At 37.8% G+C, this 16,165-nt stretch overlaps 1 protein-coding gene across 5 annotated transcripts in view; it reads left to right on the forward strand.

Annotated features, from left to right (window-relative positions):
* The window catches only part of SCAF4 (SR-related CTD-associated factor 4), a 35,910-nt gene that overhangs the window by 13,374 nt on the left and 6,371 nt on the right, over positions 1-16,165 (forward strand). For all 5 annotated transcript variants that reach the window (XM_014938066.1, XM_014938069.1, XM_014938067.1 and 2 more), the window contains 8 exons: positions 1,132-1,322; positions 3,110-3,210; positions 4,268-4,381; positions 5,089-5,245; positions 6,732-6,886; positions 12,830-12,992; positions 13,130-13,210; positions 13,310-13,498. In XM_014938066.1, coding sequence (XP_014793552.1) covers positions 1,132-1,322; positions 3,110-3,210; positions 4,268-4,381; positions 5,089-5,245; positions 6,732-6,886; positions 12,830-12,992; positions 13,130-13,210; positions 13,310-13,498 — 1,151 coding nt within the window. The remainder of the gene's footprint in view (positions 1-1,131; positions 1,323-3,109; positions 3,211-4,267; positions 4,382-5,088; positions 5,246-6,731; positions 6,887-12,829; positions 12,993-13,129; positions 13,211-13,309; positions 13,499-16,165) is intronic.

Consider the following 16,165-nt stretch of genomic DNA (forward strand, 5'->3'; position numbering starts at 1 on the left):
TGAGTTGGCTTCTTGGGTGCCTCACTCAGTGTACTTCCTTTGAGGCCCTTTCTTCTAGATGCCCAGATGTGCTGAACAAGGTGGATTCTGCGACTAAATGCCAAAAGACACATTGAGCAAAAGAGTCAGTTTCAATTTAACTTAAGGATTAATTACAAGAAGTTATTGTATGTGTATTATTCTCTGCATAGACAACACTAATGAAATTTCTTGGTAAAGTTGAAACTGTCTAGGGCTTTATTTGAATTCCTCTTCTGGAAGAGAGGGGAAAAAGATGTTTTAAATCTCTTAACTCTGAGGGGAGTTGCATATAAATACAGCTAGATGTTGTATATACTTTGATGCAGTGGTAATGAGAAACAGATTAGTGGCTCTTAAGACTTATGAACCTCTGAAAGTCATCTACCTTCTAAGGAAAATTGGGTATCTATACAGTTCTCTTTTATTGGTAGAGAGTAGCTTCCATGCCCATCAATACTGAGTGAATTTTAGGGAAACAGAATATGATAGTTTAATTTTGTCTGTGCTCTAAAGGCACCTTTCATATAAAGAAATCTTGTGATCCAGTGTACTATGAGACTGTGCCTGTCACAGAGGCAGTATTTGACATCTCAGCTGACCTAACAAATCTTGCTCCAGTATTAAACCAAAGCTATCTACTTAGTTATGAGTCTTCTTCTTTGCCAAGTTCCATATGATTTCTTTGAAGGTCTTCCAGACCTTGAGTGGTTTAGAACTTGACCATAATGTATAACGCAATTTTGCTGGCAGAATTTATTTTAAATATCTCTTTTTTTTTTAGCAATTCTTTTGTAAAACATTTTCCTCATTTAAGCATATATAACATTTTAAAAATGTTAACATGGGCATAGTTTTGACAGTCAACTTCAGTACAAAATTAATAGAAGATAAGAATTTGGAAAATGATCAACTGTTCAGCTGGAGTGCATTGATAAGCTACTGTAATAACTTACTATACTTCTAAATGCTTGTGAATGCGCTTGGATTAATTTTTTTGCTTCATTGGCTGAACTGTTGCCTGATTATTTAAATAAGTATCTGAAAGAGCTACCTATCTGTCAATGTCTGGGTCAGAAAAACTGAACATGAGTGGTTGTTGGTTTAAACTAGGTCACCTAAAAGGAGACGTTCAAGATCTGGCTCCCGATCTCGAAGGTCGCGTCATCGTCGGTCTCGGTCTCGGTCCAGGGACAGACGCCGGCACTCTCCCAAGTCCCGGTCACAAGAGAGACGTGAGCGGGAGAGGGAGAGGGAACGCAGGTCAAAAGGCCTTCCTCAGATCAAGTCAGAAACTGTTAGTGGTAAGTATATTCTCTTTCTTTACTGTTGATGTAACTCTACAAATTCTTATAGTACTATTTTTCAGATGCTCAACATCTTTCTGGTTCACATGTGGATTTTTTTTGTCTATGCCCAGTATTTCCTTTAATGAATTTTAGAGTTCTGTGAAGTTGAAAACATTACAGTAGATATTAAGCCTATGTAAAATGGAATACTAAGACAAACAAGTATTTCAAAAAATGTAAATGTCAAAGAAATAACCTTCTCGTATCTAGTAGATTTTTTTAAAAAGAAGTCTAATGTTGACAAGTCCACTTACCTTCAATATATGGTATCCCCTTGGAATGTCCCAGGAAACAACTCTTAATCTGATGTGTGTTATTTTTTTGTTCCTTTGTCTTGGGTTAAATGCTGTTTGATGTGGGTTCTAAGACTCATCCAAACAGAACAAAAGTAAACTACTGTGATTTATTTTCTGAACTGTTTTAAAGCTGGTAAGAATTAAATTCACCACACATCCCTGTACTTCCTTTACTCATAGTAGACAATTGGACACTTTTTTAATATCTCCGAGTCAGAAATATTTTGGCTGTAAAATGAGGAAAGCTGAAAACACCATGTTTTTTTCCTTCCTTTGAGACATATAAGTACAGCAGAGTGAGCAACAAAGGACGTTATTATGATTTTTCTCATGATTCAGTGTTGTGTGTGTCTCAAACTTGGAGGGGAGCTTTGACCTGGAAAACACACAGGCTAATGTTTGGATTTCTGAAATAATCCTGGCTTTGCCTGTGTTTTTAGACAAAATGTAGTAGTTGTCTTCTGAATATTCCTGGAGAATATGGAATCTTCTCTGGAGTCATCAAATAAAATGAGAACATTCCTTTTTTACCTAAGAGGGACATCAACTACAGGGTTCTAAGTAGCCAAAACCTTGTGAAGGACAATACCATTAGTTCAAAAAGCCTACAAAGATTTAGTAGCTGTTCATGAAAAGCTTACTGGCAGTGGTGTAAGATAGGCTTTTGCCAACATCTCTCCCAGATTCTGTCACATAATGCTTTTTAGGTTTGCAGTTATATCACTTAGTGAGGAATACATAGATGAGTATTAAATGTTGCCATAGTACTCTTCAGCAAATGGGATACTTTGAGCTAATTTGTTATTTTATTGCCTTGAAACATGAAGTGAGATAAGCATGTTGCTTACTCTCTCCTGAAAGAAAAAAGCTTGTGTCAATAATCTTTCACTGAACCATTGAAAGAAGTGCCATTGAATAGGTCACTAAAAAGGATAAAAGTTTGGTTGCTCATTGTCGTATAAGGTCTTGCTAGTAGTAGGTGTATCACCAGAAACAATCTAATTGTCATCTTGCTGATAAGTACCATCTGTAACTTGTCACGGTAGCGCATAGCTTGGGTTTCATACTAAGCAGAGTTACCTTGTGAAATATCCACTGTATGTGTTGGGATATTTCATGGAGCATTATTAGCAGCAAAGCCTATTTTTCCTTTTGTGATGATTTGCAGAGCTCACCTGCAAGTTCTGATGATCGTGACATTAGGTAGCTAGAGAACTTCTTACCAACAGTGATTGTGGTGTAGTTGCTGTGGTTAACTGTCAACACAGCTCCAGGCCGGCAAGAGGAGGTTTCTGTCAAAGACTCCTAAAGCTTAAAATACGTATTTTAATGTTAGCTGGCTTTATCATTTGAATAACTGACTATTTTAAAATTGCTATTTTGACATTCTGGCTTGGGAAATGTGTATTTCCAAGTGCTCTTACAATCTGTGCTCTTTGATTGTAGTTTGTAGTACTACGCTTTGGGTAGGACAACTTGACAAAAGGACAACTCAACAGGATGTTGGAAGTCTTTTGGAGGAGTTTGGCCCAATTGAATCAATAAATGTAAGTATAAATGGTGCAGTGTAAGCTACTTTGGTGTGGCTTGGTTACAAAAAGTCTTTTCAGACTGTTCTAAGGCAGCTTTATTTTTGTTACATTCAGAAGAGTCAAGAGCTCTCATTTCCTATATGGTTGTGTTTTCTAATGTGTGAACTCTATTCAATTGGCTGCTTTGTGGAAAAACAAGGCAGTTGCTTTAGTTTCTTGCAATTTAAAAATGCTCTTGGGGGTAATACAGAAGATTATCCCATTTTCATAAAAATCATGTGCTTTCTCTGAAGAGAATTGAATGAGAAAGGGCTATTGAGGAGATGGGTACAGAATTGCATACTGTGCTACTGAGCTCCTTGTCTGTTCCATTTTGTTTGATTATAGAATGTGGACTCTCAGCTGGTGTTCTTGTTTCTTTTGCTTCTTTCTCTTTTGTCATGTTAGTCATAAGCATGTTGTTATGCTTTGCTGTATTTAAGGATGTTTTTATAGATAAATGATAGCTGTTCTGGTAGCTATAAAATTTCATTTAAACAAACAAAAAGAAGTGACTGTAATTTTCTTCCTATTCCCAGACTTTGTAAAACAACATAGAAGTTTATTCTCAAATGCATTAGAAATAATAAAAATTATTACAAAACGGCAGATAAAACTGAATGTGGAGGTGCAGCTGGCAGCTTGTGATATGTGGAATGAAGTGGGGTATTAGAGTGTCTTGTTTCTTCCAACAAAGTAACTAATTGCCAGACTACAGCATTTACATGAACACTACTGTTTAACAATTTTTAAAGGATTAAATATACAACAGTCATCTGTATTCTCACACGGAATAGAGTTTAAAACTTTCCACACAAGAAGTTGTTTTTAATTTACTAGAAATCTGTATTTCCAGAAGATACTGGATGTTTTAGCCTCTTAAACTAACGTTCTCTTTCATACTTTCATAGTCCTTTCTGAAACACCTGCTGATTTTTCAGCTTACTGTAATTAAACACTTGTATGTTGTTCGTTACTCTGTTAATAAGCTACCAAGCCCATATTATTTTTTTTTTTGTTAAAATACAAACAGATGATACCGCCTAGAGGATGTGCCTATATTGTAATGGTTCACAGACAAGATGCTTACCGTGCCCTGCAAAAACTGAGCCGAGGAAACTTCAAAGTCAATCAGAAATCTATAAAGGTACTTCTTCGCAATTGTCAAGCAGTTGTAAAGTTACTGTAATTTCTGTAACCCTTTTTCATCTGTTCTAGACTTTTGGGTATTTTAAACTTGTAGGTATTCTGGATATGGTATTCTGTACACTTACGTGAATGGACCACTTTTCTTCCTTGATAAATATTCTTCCTGTTCTGTACCATGCCTAGTGGAACTTATATCAATTTCCTTGAAAGATTGCCAGTAATTGTCTATTCACAAACAAAAAATGGTGTCCTTGTAGTCATTACAGTGGGCTGTAACTATGTTTTTCTTGTTGCTGGTTATTTGTCTTATAACTGAGTTTATATGTGATAATCTACAAAGAGTACTAATAAATAAGGAAGAATGCATTCATTAGTTAAGTTCTTCCTTTTATAGAACGTTGTATTAGAGTGTGACACTGTCCTTAATCTTAGTGATTGGGGAACATTTGACGAAACTGCCTTTATACGTTTTTACAGATAGTGTGCAAGAGCCAAGCCAAGAGGAAAAAAAAAAAACTAAGTCTGCTTTAAAAACCCCTCTTATCTCAGAGTTTTGTAACTAACCTATTTTTCCTGCTGTTTCAATTAGAGTATTATTTTTCTTTTTAGCCTCAAATAGCAATGCTGTTTTGTGAGAACTAAATATTAAATCCATTATAATGGAAACATTTTACTGACTGTACGTAATTTTTCCCCCCTCCCAAGATTGCGTGGGCTTTGAATAAAGGAATAAAGCCAGACTACAAGCAGTATTGGGATGTAGAATTAGGTGTTACTTACATACCATGGGACAAAGTGAAGCCTGAAGATCTTGAAAGTTTCTGTGAAGGAGGAATGTTGGACAACGAAACTCTTAGTCCAGGTAAAGTATTGCTACATCTTTAAATGCTTTTAAAAAATTGTCCTTTGTGTTGGTGTACTGAAGTTGATGTGGCTGACTTTTATGACTCTGATATGCATATAAAATCCCTGAAATGGCATAGAAGTGCAGCAGGTGTAGCCCGTAAATTGGAGAGAGCCTGTAAGCAGTTAAGGACAGTCTCTCATGGGCAGTTGTGCAGCTGTGTTAGGAGAGGCTGGGCTGAAAATGCACGTGGGCACCAGGTGACCTGTCAGCTGTGCTGGTGTTTGCCCTTGGTGGTAATGCAGGAAGCAAGTGTGTTGGCCTTGTTGGTCCCTTTCCCCAGCTCCCATCCCCCCCTTCCAGTTTGTGCGAGGCACCCCTAGCAAAGGAGCCTGCTTTTGGAGGGCTTGGGTGGCAACTGAGCTGTCAGCAATTTCATAATTTCAAAAAGCACTGCCTATAGTTTTCATTTTATATGAAAATTTTATATTTTATATGTAAGCAGTGCAATAACAGGGTTCTATGGTTGTATTAAAAAAATAACACCTGTTATAATGAGAGGCTTCAAATCAAGGTAGATCTGCTGGTGTGTTGGCTGTTGTGATTTTAAAAGTGACATTAAATGAACACAGTACTTAAGAAGTGAAGTTGCCTTAAGTTCTTTGGCTTGGTACTGTGGAGTAGTTGGTCTAACTGTTGTGTGGTGTGCTGTCTAGTTATTGGAACATTATTTCAGGGGTTTGTCATTCTGTCCAGTTTGCCCTCATTGGGTGGTGGTTATTCTAAATAGTAGCATCTCTTCATGGCAAATACACAGTAAATTTGAGTGTGAATGTTAAACAAATGATAAACCCAGTGTGCTCCAGTCTTCTCAGGGCTTTTCTATTTCCCATAATGCCTCGTCACTGATCCCTTTTTTCTGCTTAGCTGTCTTTTCCCTGGAAATTCTGACAAACAATAGGAGCCATGTTTCTTCTGTAAAACAAGTTTGAAGCTATATTGGATGTTTCTTTTTTTTGCTGCCATTCTTTATTGTTCTATTCTCCTTTTCCTTGTTCAAGGCTTGAAAATTTTTGTTTTTTCAGAAATTACTTCTCAAATTAGTGGAAAAGCTGCTGCCTTCTTGCTTGAGAGCAATAGAACAAATTTGTTGAAAATTTGTCTGAAAACAGCCTTACTGTTTTTGTTACAGATGCTGTCTTTCAGAGTCTGGGGCATGTATAGATGCTGTCAGTGCAAAGAATTGTGAAATGACTGATGAAAGGAGTAAATTTACTTGCTGTGTTTCAGTTATCTGCTGTACTGTGTTTAAAACAATTTGGAATTTTTATTGTCAGAAATATGTTTAAATGCTTCTTAGCTGTGTGGTTCTTATTATCTGAATATTTTCAGTTACATCATTTTTGTAAACACCACAAAGCATGATAGTTTTACATGGCAGTACTTTGACTACTTGTCCTCTTCTACTGAGCTGATTATGTACGTTTGGGTTTCTTTTGTATAGAGTGGAAGGGGATTCCCAAGAAGTCTGAAAATGAAATAGCTCAAAATGGAGGTGCAGAAGCTACACATAATGAACCAGTGTCACCTATACCTAAAGCTTTACCTGTTCCAATTCCCGTTCCCATGCCTGCACCAATAACAGTACCTCCTCCACAGGTGAGAGTTGCTTCTCATTTGCTCTGGATAGCTAACCAAAACCTTACTTTAAATAATAATTCAGCATGGCAATACATAAGTTAAAGAGAGGGAGGAAATGTGATGGATGGTAACTTGGTAACTAGTTGATTTTGTGTGCGTTTGTCATGTTGTAGTCCCTGGTTAAAAACACCCTTGTTGGCAGACTAGCTATGCTGCCCATTTATGAAGGTAACTTTCCTGTGCCATAAATCAGTATGCACCTGAAAAACATTATTTGAGCTCCCTCATGTAAAAGAGCCATGCGGTCTCATAGAAGAACATTCCTTTTCTGCTAAGTCACAGTGGCAATGGAAGGCTTGAAAAAAAACCTAAGCCACTAGGGTTTGGAGCATGTTTTGTGCCCAGCAGAACTTCTGGTTTGATTTCCCTGCAAAGGGACATAGTTTGCATGTACCGGAACAGCCCTGGCAACTGAGTCAGCACGTGGTTAGTGGGAACGATGGAGAATTCACTCCAAAACCTCGTTGTTGCTCTAATGCTAATGTGGACAGAGCATAATATTGTAGGACTGAATGTCTAATACCTGTTCTCTCAGTCCTGGATAAATAGTTGCAGTAGATTCTTTTTATTAATGGGCTGAATTGCATCCTCTCATTGTTATGATTGCATTACTTTTTTTTCTATTTTCCTCACTATTGGCTTAAATAAGTTATAAACCTTCTTAAACATGCATTGCTTTCATGTTTGTTCATATTGTGTATAATATCTTTGAACAGCCTTTGGGAATTTAATACCAAAATTTTCATACTCTGTTGTTATAATAGTTCTTCAGTCAAAGCTGATGTCGTATGTTCATTCACTAAAAGAACCCTCTGAGATTTTACCATTAGTTTAAGTAGCATCTAATAATAATTACTCTCTCTGGTGTTTTATAATCTATATGTTTTTTTAGCTTAGTGACAGACGCGTTGCTACTTTTATTGTAACAGTTTCTTTCTTGTCACTGTTAAAATAGTAGTATGCAGCCTCCCAAATGGGAGGAAGTGTTAATAGAACTATTTTACATCTTGAGAAAATCTGCTTTATGAACTACAATGTGGCAAATGCTCAGAAAAGATCAAGAACTCAAATTATTTGCAGGCATATATAATCTAGCCAATTAAGTGATTTGAGAACATAGTTGTTTGAATTTTGTGGTGTTTTGACACGGAATTCTTGAAATGCTGTAAGGTATTATTAGTAAATGAACACATAAGTCAAATTTCTACTTTCAGAGTTTTGATAGCCATTAACTGTATTAAATAGTAGTGATTTTCTTTATTTTCCTTAAATCCAAGCTGAAAAAGATAGTGTAAAGAAAAAACCAAGCAGTTTCAGGATATATTGAGTGTGCTGATTGCTTGTCTCAGCCTCATCAGCTTCAATTTTTTACTATGGCAAAGAAATTTGTGTCTTCACAAATTCAGGGCAGGATCAGAGAACTGTATTCAGTCTTCATCTTTGGTTTTGCTGTGAATTTTTTTATGCTTATACCTGACCAATTCAGTTGTCTTCTCTAGCTATAAAATTACAATAGTTTCATAATTTGTAAATAGTTGTTAAAACTTACAAACTAAGTTTAGATGTAATGAAGTTAGTGGTGTTAGTAGTAAAAGTAACGTGTTTTGTAATACCCAGATGTGACCTAATACCTAAAGGAAAAAACTCATTATATTCCACTTCTTTTTTTTTTTTTAAATAACTTTGTGGAGTACCATTGCATTCATATTCTGATGTATTTTTTTTGTCCCCTGATAAAAGCAGACCTGTTTTTATTTGTATCTGGCTTCAGTGTTCGGGACTGTAAGAGGTGGGAGGTTGTTAGGAGTGCTGGGTGGCTGCTGATGCTGTCCAGCCTGGAATGGGCATCAGTACAGCGATACCAGTTGCTTGGTCTGGTCCCGTAGCTGTTCTGCCTTTAGCCATGGAAAGCACCCTGCCCACCCTGGTCCCTCTGACTGGAGAAGCAGGTTTGGTGTGTGTGGTACGTCAGCACAGGCTTTGTGCATTGTCCTCACTCAGGCTGCAGGGATCAAGCATAGGGTTGCCTGACAGGTAACCCCAAACAGCTTTGACTGCACGATTCCCATATCTTAGTTTCTCTTTTCTCACTTTTGATCTTTCTTTTTTTGTTGTGCTTTCTCCTCCTTTCCTCCACTCCAGTCTCCTCCCAAATAAACAACTCCCCCCTAATTGTTTTTTTTCCACATTGGTCACAGATTTGCTATTTATGATGTGGTTACCTAAGTAATACTGTCTTTGTATGCTGTTCTTGGATACGGTTATATCCAACAGTTATGTGCAGTGTTGGCCTTACAAGGAAGATCCTTTTCCCCCTCCTTTTCCCGCTAAAATTCCCCGTGCTCCTTTCTGGTTATCTGTGGAATTTGGCTGTTGTTCACGAAGCACCATTAACCATCTTAAATCCAGCCATCCCTTATGCCACTATCTGTAATTTGTCAGCTTCTCACGTTGTTACCTGTCATGTCTGGCAGTTTCTCCTGTTGTGTCCAGTAGCTTCTCATGCCTGTAATGCCCTTTCTCGTGAAGCTTGACTTCAGGCCAGGGCATAGTCAGCAGCTTTGTGATCTGCCCACTGCCCTAACAATCCCACACTTGAAGGTAGGATGGGAAGGAGCCGCATCGCTCCTTTCTCTGGTAAAGCCTGAATGGGTCTTCTCTGCTACCTTGCATGGGCTGGACACATAGGAATGGAGCCCTGCTCTGCTGCATGGCACCTGTGAGCAGTGTAACTTAATTTCAGAGTGACCTCCTGGTATTGCCAGTGTCACCTTGAGCCACGAATGCAACCTCTGTATAGTAAGACACTTAAAGTCAATGTCATCCTTCTAGGAATGGTAGCTTGCGTAGGTAAGTCTGGTTCTTCTGCCTCAATAGTGCACACAGTGTCTTCTCAGCCACACGGTCCTGAGTTGTTGGCAAGACAGGTGGAATAATTCTGTTGTGTTGTGCTGCTGGAGTGAGCCCTTTTCTTGCCTGTAGATTCAGATCTCTGAGCTGTTGCTGAATCTGGTCCCACTCCTGCAGGGCTGAGTAATCCACCTCAGTCGTCCGCTCCGGGGGTAGGTCTGTGTTTATTTTTAAGTCATATTGCAGTGTCCAAGATCAACTTAAGTCTATTTCTTGATTATTGAGAGTCAGTTTCAGTTAATAGCACTTGTCATATCAGTTATGTTGCACGTTCATTGATGAGGTTTTGGGCAAATAGTGTACCATTCTCCTGGCAAAGCTGAGTGTTACCCTGCCAAAACTGCCATTCTTTTACAGTGAACCATGGCTCTGGCTTTGCTAAGGTTGTACATTGAAGTCCAGGGGGTTTGCTGTGCCCACCCTTTCCATAAGTTTCCCAATCCAACCCAAAAAGTCCATTTTCTTCACTTAAGAGGTTTTCAGCCAGAAACCAGAGTCCAAGTTGAATATGTACCTCCCAAATTTCCTGGTGTATTTCTCAATCCCATGTGTTCCTTCTCCCTGTAACCACGTGTGGGAGTTGTACATTGGTCCAATATCCATGCTGTACTCTTTCTGTCGAGTATAACTGGCAGACTCCTCCTTTGCAGTCTCCCTATTGGAGACACCAGATGCACTTAAATATATTTTTGTTTGTCTTGGAGCACTATAGGTAAACTGTGCTCCTTTAGTTCACAGGGCCAATGATTCTCCTTCAAGTCTCAATCTGAGATGTGTGCAGTAATAAAATAGTTAACACCTGGACACAGGCCAGACCCCAAGACATGTTCATTGGGATGCACCTGGCAGTCTGCACTAGTTATTGAGAAGTTAGTTATCCAGTTTCCAATGTTGCCAGCTAAATACCATGTTTTCCCGATATTTGTCTGCCCATTAATGAAAGGTCTCCCTGCTAGCATTTTTGTTATTTTGATTTATTCTCTTTGTTAGCTATTATTCTGAAACTGTTCACCAGTTCTCTGTGTTTGCTGTCAATGTTAATTAGTCATTGGTTCCATCTCTTTAACAAAGGTAGAAACTTTAGACTTCAAATTGTATTTTAAATTCGATTTTGTGACATTTATGCACTGATTTTTACCACTTACCTTTTTTCTTCCTGCTTAAAAGATTTTAACTTGTTACTTACAATGATGTATTAGAGGGTTAACTTTTTAGAAAAAACTAGGTACAGCAGTTAAGCTTGGGTAATTAGGTATTAATGTGTATCTAAATCATCTTCCTTTGATGTTACTTCTATTCTAGTTCCATCATAACGTTTTACTATTTGTTATGCCTTCTCAAGCCATTGTGCACACACACTTCCTCCACAGTTTTCTCAACTTTTAACTACTTAAGGACTGACAGCTCTTAGCAAGTTTCCCCTCTTTTTTAAAAACCTTTTTGCCTTCTTGATACCCTTCCTCAATTTCTTCTGCTCTGTACACACTCCGTAAGTGAGCGCTTGCTTCACAGAACATTACTGTGATCAACAGATCTGTCGCGAGGTCTAGCTAATTTTGTAAGCTGCTGTTCTTTGAAGGAGTGCCCTGTAAAACAACAGAAAGACCTACTGAGACTATTGGGTTACTGTGGTTTCGGAGCACTTCTTCTAAAGCTTTAACTGTGATTAATGGAAACACCTCTAGGGTTACTCAGCGTCCATCTGGGTAGCCTTGGCCTTAGGCAGTACTCCTAGATATGCCTACCTGTGCACTGTTGGCCTTGCAAGATCCTAGTCCCCTGAAGGTCCTTTCTTCTTCTCTCTGAAGTTTGGCTGTTGTTCACATGATACCCACTTAACCACCTGCAGAATCCAACCATCACTCATGGTGCCATCTGTAACTTTTGCCAGCTTCTCACATTGTTATTTGTCACATCTGGCAGTTTCTTGTGCCACATCCAGTATTTGCTTCCATGTTGGCTCAGTTAGCTTAACTTGAGGCAAGGGCCCAATCAACAGGTGATTATAAACCAACAAATAGCCAATTTGAAAATAAAAAGTGATGGTCTACCCTAAAACCTAATTCATTGAAGCCTACTGTACTTAATTGACTTTAAAATTCTAATAGTACAAGTTCTAATGTGCCTCAGCTCATTAACCCAGCTGTTGGTTAAGAGCTAAGAACAGAATTTTGAAGTGGCAGCAAGTGCTTGGAAGCTTTAGCATCTTCTCTAGGTTAAAGGATAATCTTTTGCTTACTTTGATTTAATGCCACTTGTTTCAGTTTTGAGAATAAATTACTAAAGCCTTTACCTTCTTCACTCTAGAAATAAAAATGAGTTATGAAGGGTCTTGGTGTAGTAGTTTTGAAATTTTAATGGTCATGGAGGTGAGTCAGTTGTGATTACTTGAGTACACAGCTCTGCTTTAATAAGTCAATTTTAAAAGCAGAGCATATTTTGATTTAACTTTTTTCTTTTTGATTCCCACACATTTAATGTATTTTTTTATAGCAAGCTCAAATATGAGTCTGAGGACCGACTTAATTTAAATCCATTTTTGTTCAGAGCTCGATATAAATCAGAATTAGAAATAATAAATGAATAAGGAAATAATAATCACTCAACATAATAATAACAAACTTGGGTAGTGTTAAAGAGAAAAGAAAATTGCTCCCAAGTTGTGTGCATTATAGTGTATCATGCTGGATGGGAAGATTAATTCCAGCTACTGTGTAAAGTGTATATTTAGGTGAGTTACCAGCATGCGTTAGTATCTGTTTACCACAGAGAATAATTCTTCAGGAACAAAGACAAGCAAGATCAATGTTGATATTTTAAGTTGCAGGAGGTCTTTGGCTGCTAATTAGATCGGTTACTTAGGTCACATTATAATTTAAGGTAGGGTGACTTTTCCTGTTTTGATGGACAAAACACAGAAGTCCACAACTGAAAAACAAATAATCCATTCAGTCTTGAGCTAACGCATTTTTCTCCTTCCTTTTTTCTTAGGTTCCACCACATCCATCAGGTCCTCCTGTGGTTGGTGCTCTCCAACCACCTGCTTTCACAGCACCTTTAGGAATCCCACCTCCTGGATTTGCTCCTGGTGTGCCACCACCACCACCGCCTCCATTCTTACGACCTGGTTTTAACCCAATGCATTTACCCCCAGGTATATTTATATATTTTAAGGAATATCAGGTCCTTTCTTTTTTTTAACCATATAGCAAATAAAAGAATCTGCCATATAAATTGCACAAGTATGTTTTGGTAAAGTGATGCTTGGTGTTAATATATACTTCTTTATAGGTTTTCTTCCTCCTGGGCCACCACCACCTATAACTCCTCCAGTATCTGTTCCTCACACTCCAGCAGTGAACATCCCAAACTGTAAGTGTTGAAATCTTGGGCAAATGGCAGTAGAAGGAAGGTATCGTGCCAACAGAAAACCTGACTCTTTTTTTAATGTGTCAATGCGTTGTTTCTTAGCTACAGCAACTGGTGTGAATGAAGACACTACGAAAGATTCATCTGTAGGAAATCCCATCCCAACAGTGGTTTCTGGATCCAGAGGGACTGCTGAAACTACTGATAGTTCCAAAATGTATGGGACTGTTCCACCTCCTGTAGCACCTACTAATGTACCTGCTCCTGTCACCCAAACTCTTCCACTTCTTGGTAAGTTCATTTTTGTATATATCCTTAAATTTATTGTTTCCTGAATTTAGACACCATTTTGATTTTGCTACTGGCTTACAATTCATGGGAAAGTTAAGCAGATTTTTCTAAATTTGTTGAAATTTCTGCCCTTCTGTTGGCTTTTAAATAATTTTTAGGGGCCTGATGTTGCACAGAAGGAGCAGTAATTTTTTTTTAATTATTGAAGATCTGTTTTCTGAAGAAACAAAAAAGCTATAACTTTTAAGTTACAAATTTGGGACAGAGCAAAATGCTATCAGCTTTTAAAAAATTGAGGTTTATACCATATAGAAAATCACCTTGCAACAGATCATCTGTATGACATATGAACTATATTTTAGACTCAACTATTACCTGTAAAAAATTAACTTACAGAGAAACAGTATGTTTTTTTATCTGTGCAAATATGGTATACTTTTAATGTATGCAATAAATTATTTAATAAAATCAATTATTAATAATTATTTTAATAAAATAAAAAACAAGTTTTTATTCAACCCTGCAATATTACAGGATTTCAAACCTTTTTAACAATATGCTAGCTGATTTAAATATTACAAAGTGGTATTCTGACTAGCAAAACCAAGCTAACTTAGTATATCTTACACAAATTACTTTTCACAACATGATGTGAACTTGATCATTTTTTTAAAGAGAGTGTATACTGTTTAACGTTACAGAGGTCTTCTAAATACTTAGTTTAGGATGGCCTTTTATGGCTCAGTGTCCAGAATACACTCAAGAGACTTGTACAAATTCTAATGAGCTTACTACATTTGTGGGATTTCAGACCTCTAAATAGGAGCCTAACAAGTGAATGAAAAAGATAATTTTGTTTTAGTGTGTTTCTGCCCAGAACTTTACACTCTACACTGAAAAAACCCCAAAGATTTGTCTCTGAGACCTTACTGCTCTATTGGTATTGATGGCTATGTTTTCCAGCTGTGACTAGTGTTTTTTGGGTCCTTCGTGTTGGAAACTCAAACTAAGATCCTTTTAAAAGGCACTTTTCAAAATGAAGAGCTGCTTCTCTCTGAAAATCAGTCTGCTTTTTAAAATCTGCCAAAACCCAGCAGCTAGTTGTTTTAGGGTATCTCGGACACTCGGCAAATAGAGAAAAGCTTAAAAAAATTCTGTGGTGACACCATGGATTAAGAATTTTGTAGTGATAAAGATTACCAGACATTCACATCTTAATGACAAAGTTACACTTTTTGTAATTGTAATACTATGTTACCATATTTTTTTGAAGTTTCCTGGTACTATGTCTTCTACAGCATAACTTGAACTTTTTATTCCAAGCCTTTGGAATGTATGAATTTACTATGCAGTTTGCACTATACACATAAGAAAAAAGTTTTACAAAATTAATTTTGGAGTGAAGTAGATCATATACCCACATCAGTTACTTGGACAGTAGCTTTTTTTATTCTTACGAACTCAAGGAAGCTGAATTTGATAAATCTGAAGATCAAGAACTTGCCTTTGTTTTCATTAACTTGTTTACTGAATGGTTGAGTTAGATAAAGTTGTCCATGTCGTTCAGGGTGACTCCTCTCAACGTTCAGTCGAGATAGGACTGGGGGGACTAGGGGGGATAGGAGAGTTTTTTTCTTTTCGTAAGATTGCATGTGTGAGCTTACAGAGTAGTGCTGAAGTAATAATAGCTTAAGACCTTTGTGTTTACTTAAGTAATAGCATTTTATGTTGATGAGTGTCTTTTTTCAAGAAGAAGGTATTTATAATCAAGGAGTTACGTAAAATCCTTCCATCCCGACGTTTTGGAATTAGGGGGGACTGTTCACAATCTGATACAAGATACAAGAACACTAGAAGAAAATGATTATTTTGTTTTACCTGATTAAAGATGAAAGATTAATGTCAGTTGTCTTTGCTTTTAAAACTTTTCAGTAAGTTAACACAAATGAAGCTGTCTTCTTAAAACCAGTTTGATTGACTTATCGATTGAGCTTAGCTCTGCATGTGAGGGTCAGGATCTGGTCTCTCCTTAGGCTGCAAGACAACCATGAAAGGGGGGATATTTTCCACCACTGGTGCTGATCTAGATAGCAAAGAAGTGTCCCTTGAAGTCTTGTCCTCCCCATCCTCTGAGTTCAAGAGCTGGCCAGGCTGCATCCTCATTTCTTCCTTTTCATTCCGTGTGTCAGGTGTCATTCCTAGGGAAATCAAAGCATGGGAAATGGAGCGTGCCAGGGTTTCACCACGTGTGTGGGCATGAGGTGCAACCTACATATGTGTCCCGGTCCCGGAGCCCAGAAGTACTTGCAGGCTTGACAGTTTGAATGTAGCCTTAGTACCTGACCTACAGTCTTGTACAGGTCAGAGGCAAACGAACTGGACAAAGAAAACGAGTAGGGTCAGTGTCACCCTCAGTTAGCCATGGGAAGGTGCAGACAGGGAAAATCAAATGCTTCTGACTGAAGGACCTCACGTTCACAAGCGTATGGTTTAGCAATTTGAACAGATGACTGACTGTGTGGCTGGTTTCTCACAAAGTCCTCAAACTGCTCGTTAAACATTCCCATGATGTGGCTCTCCAAGCTGAGATAAGAAGGTGGAAGAAAGATTTGTTTGACAACATCATGAAGTATGTCATGAGGACTCTGCTTGGGGAACTAGGGATGA

The sequence above is a fragment of the Calidris pugnax genome, unplaced genomic scaffold, assembly GCF_001431845.1.
Source record: "Calidris pugnax isolate Ruff unplaced genomic scaffold, ASM143184v1 scaffold25, whole genome shotgun sequence".
NCBI classification, from domain to species: domain Eukaryota; kingdom Metazoa; phylum Chordata; class Aves; order Charadriiformes; family Scolopacidae; genus Calidris; species Calidris pugnax.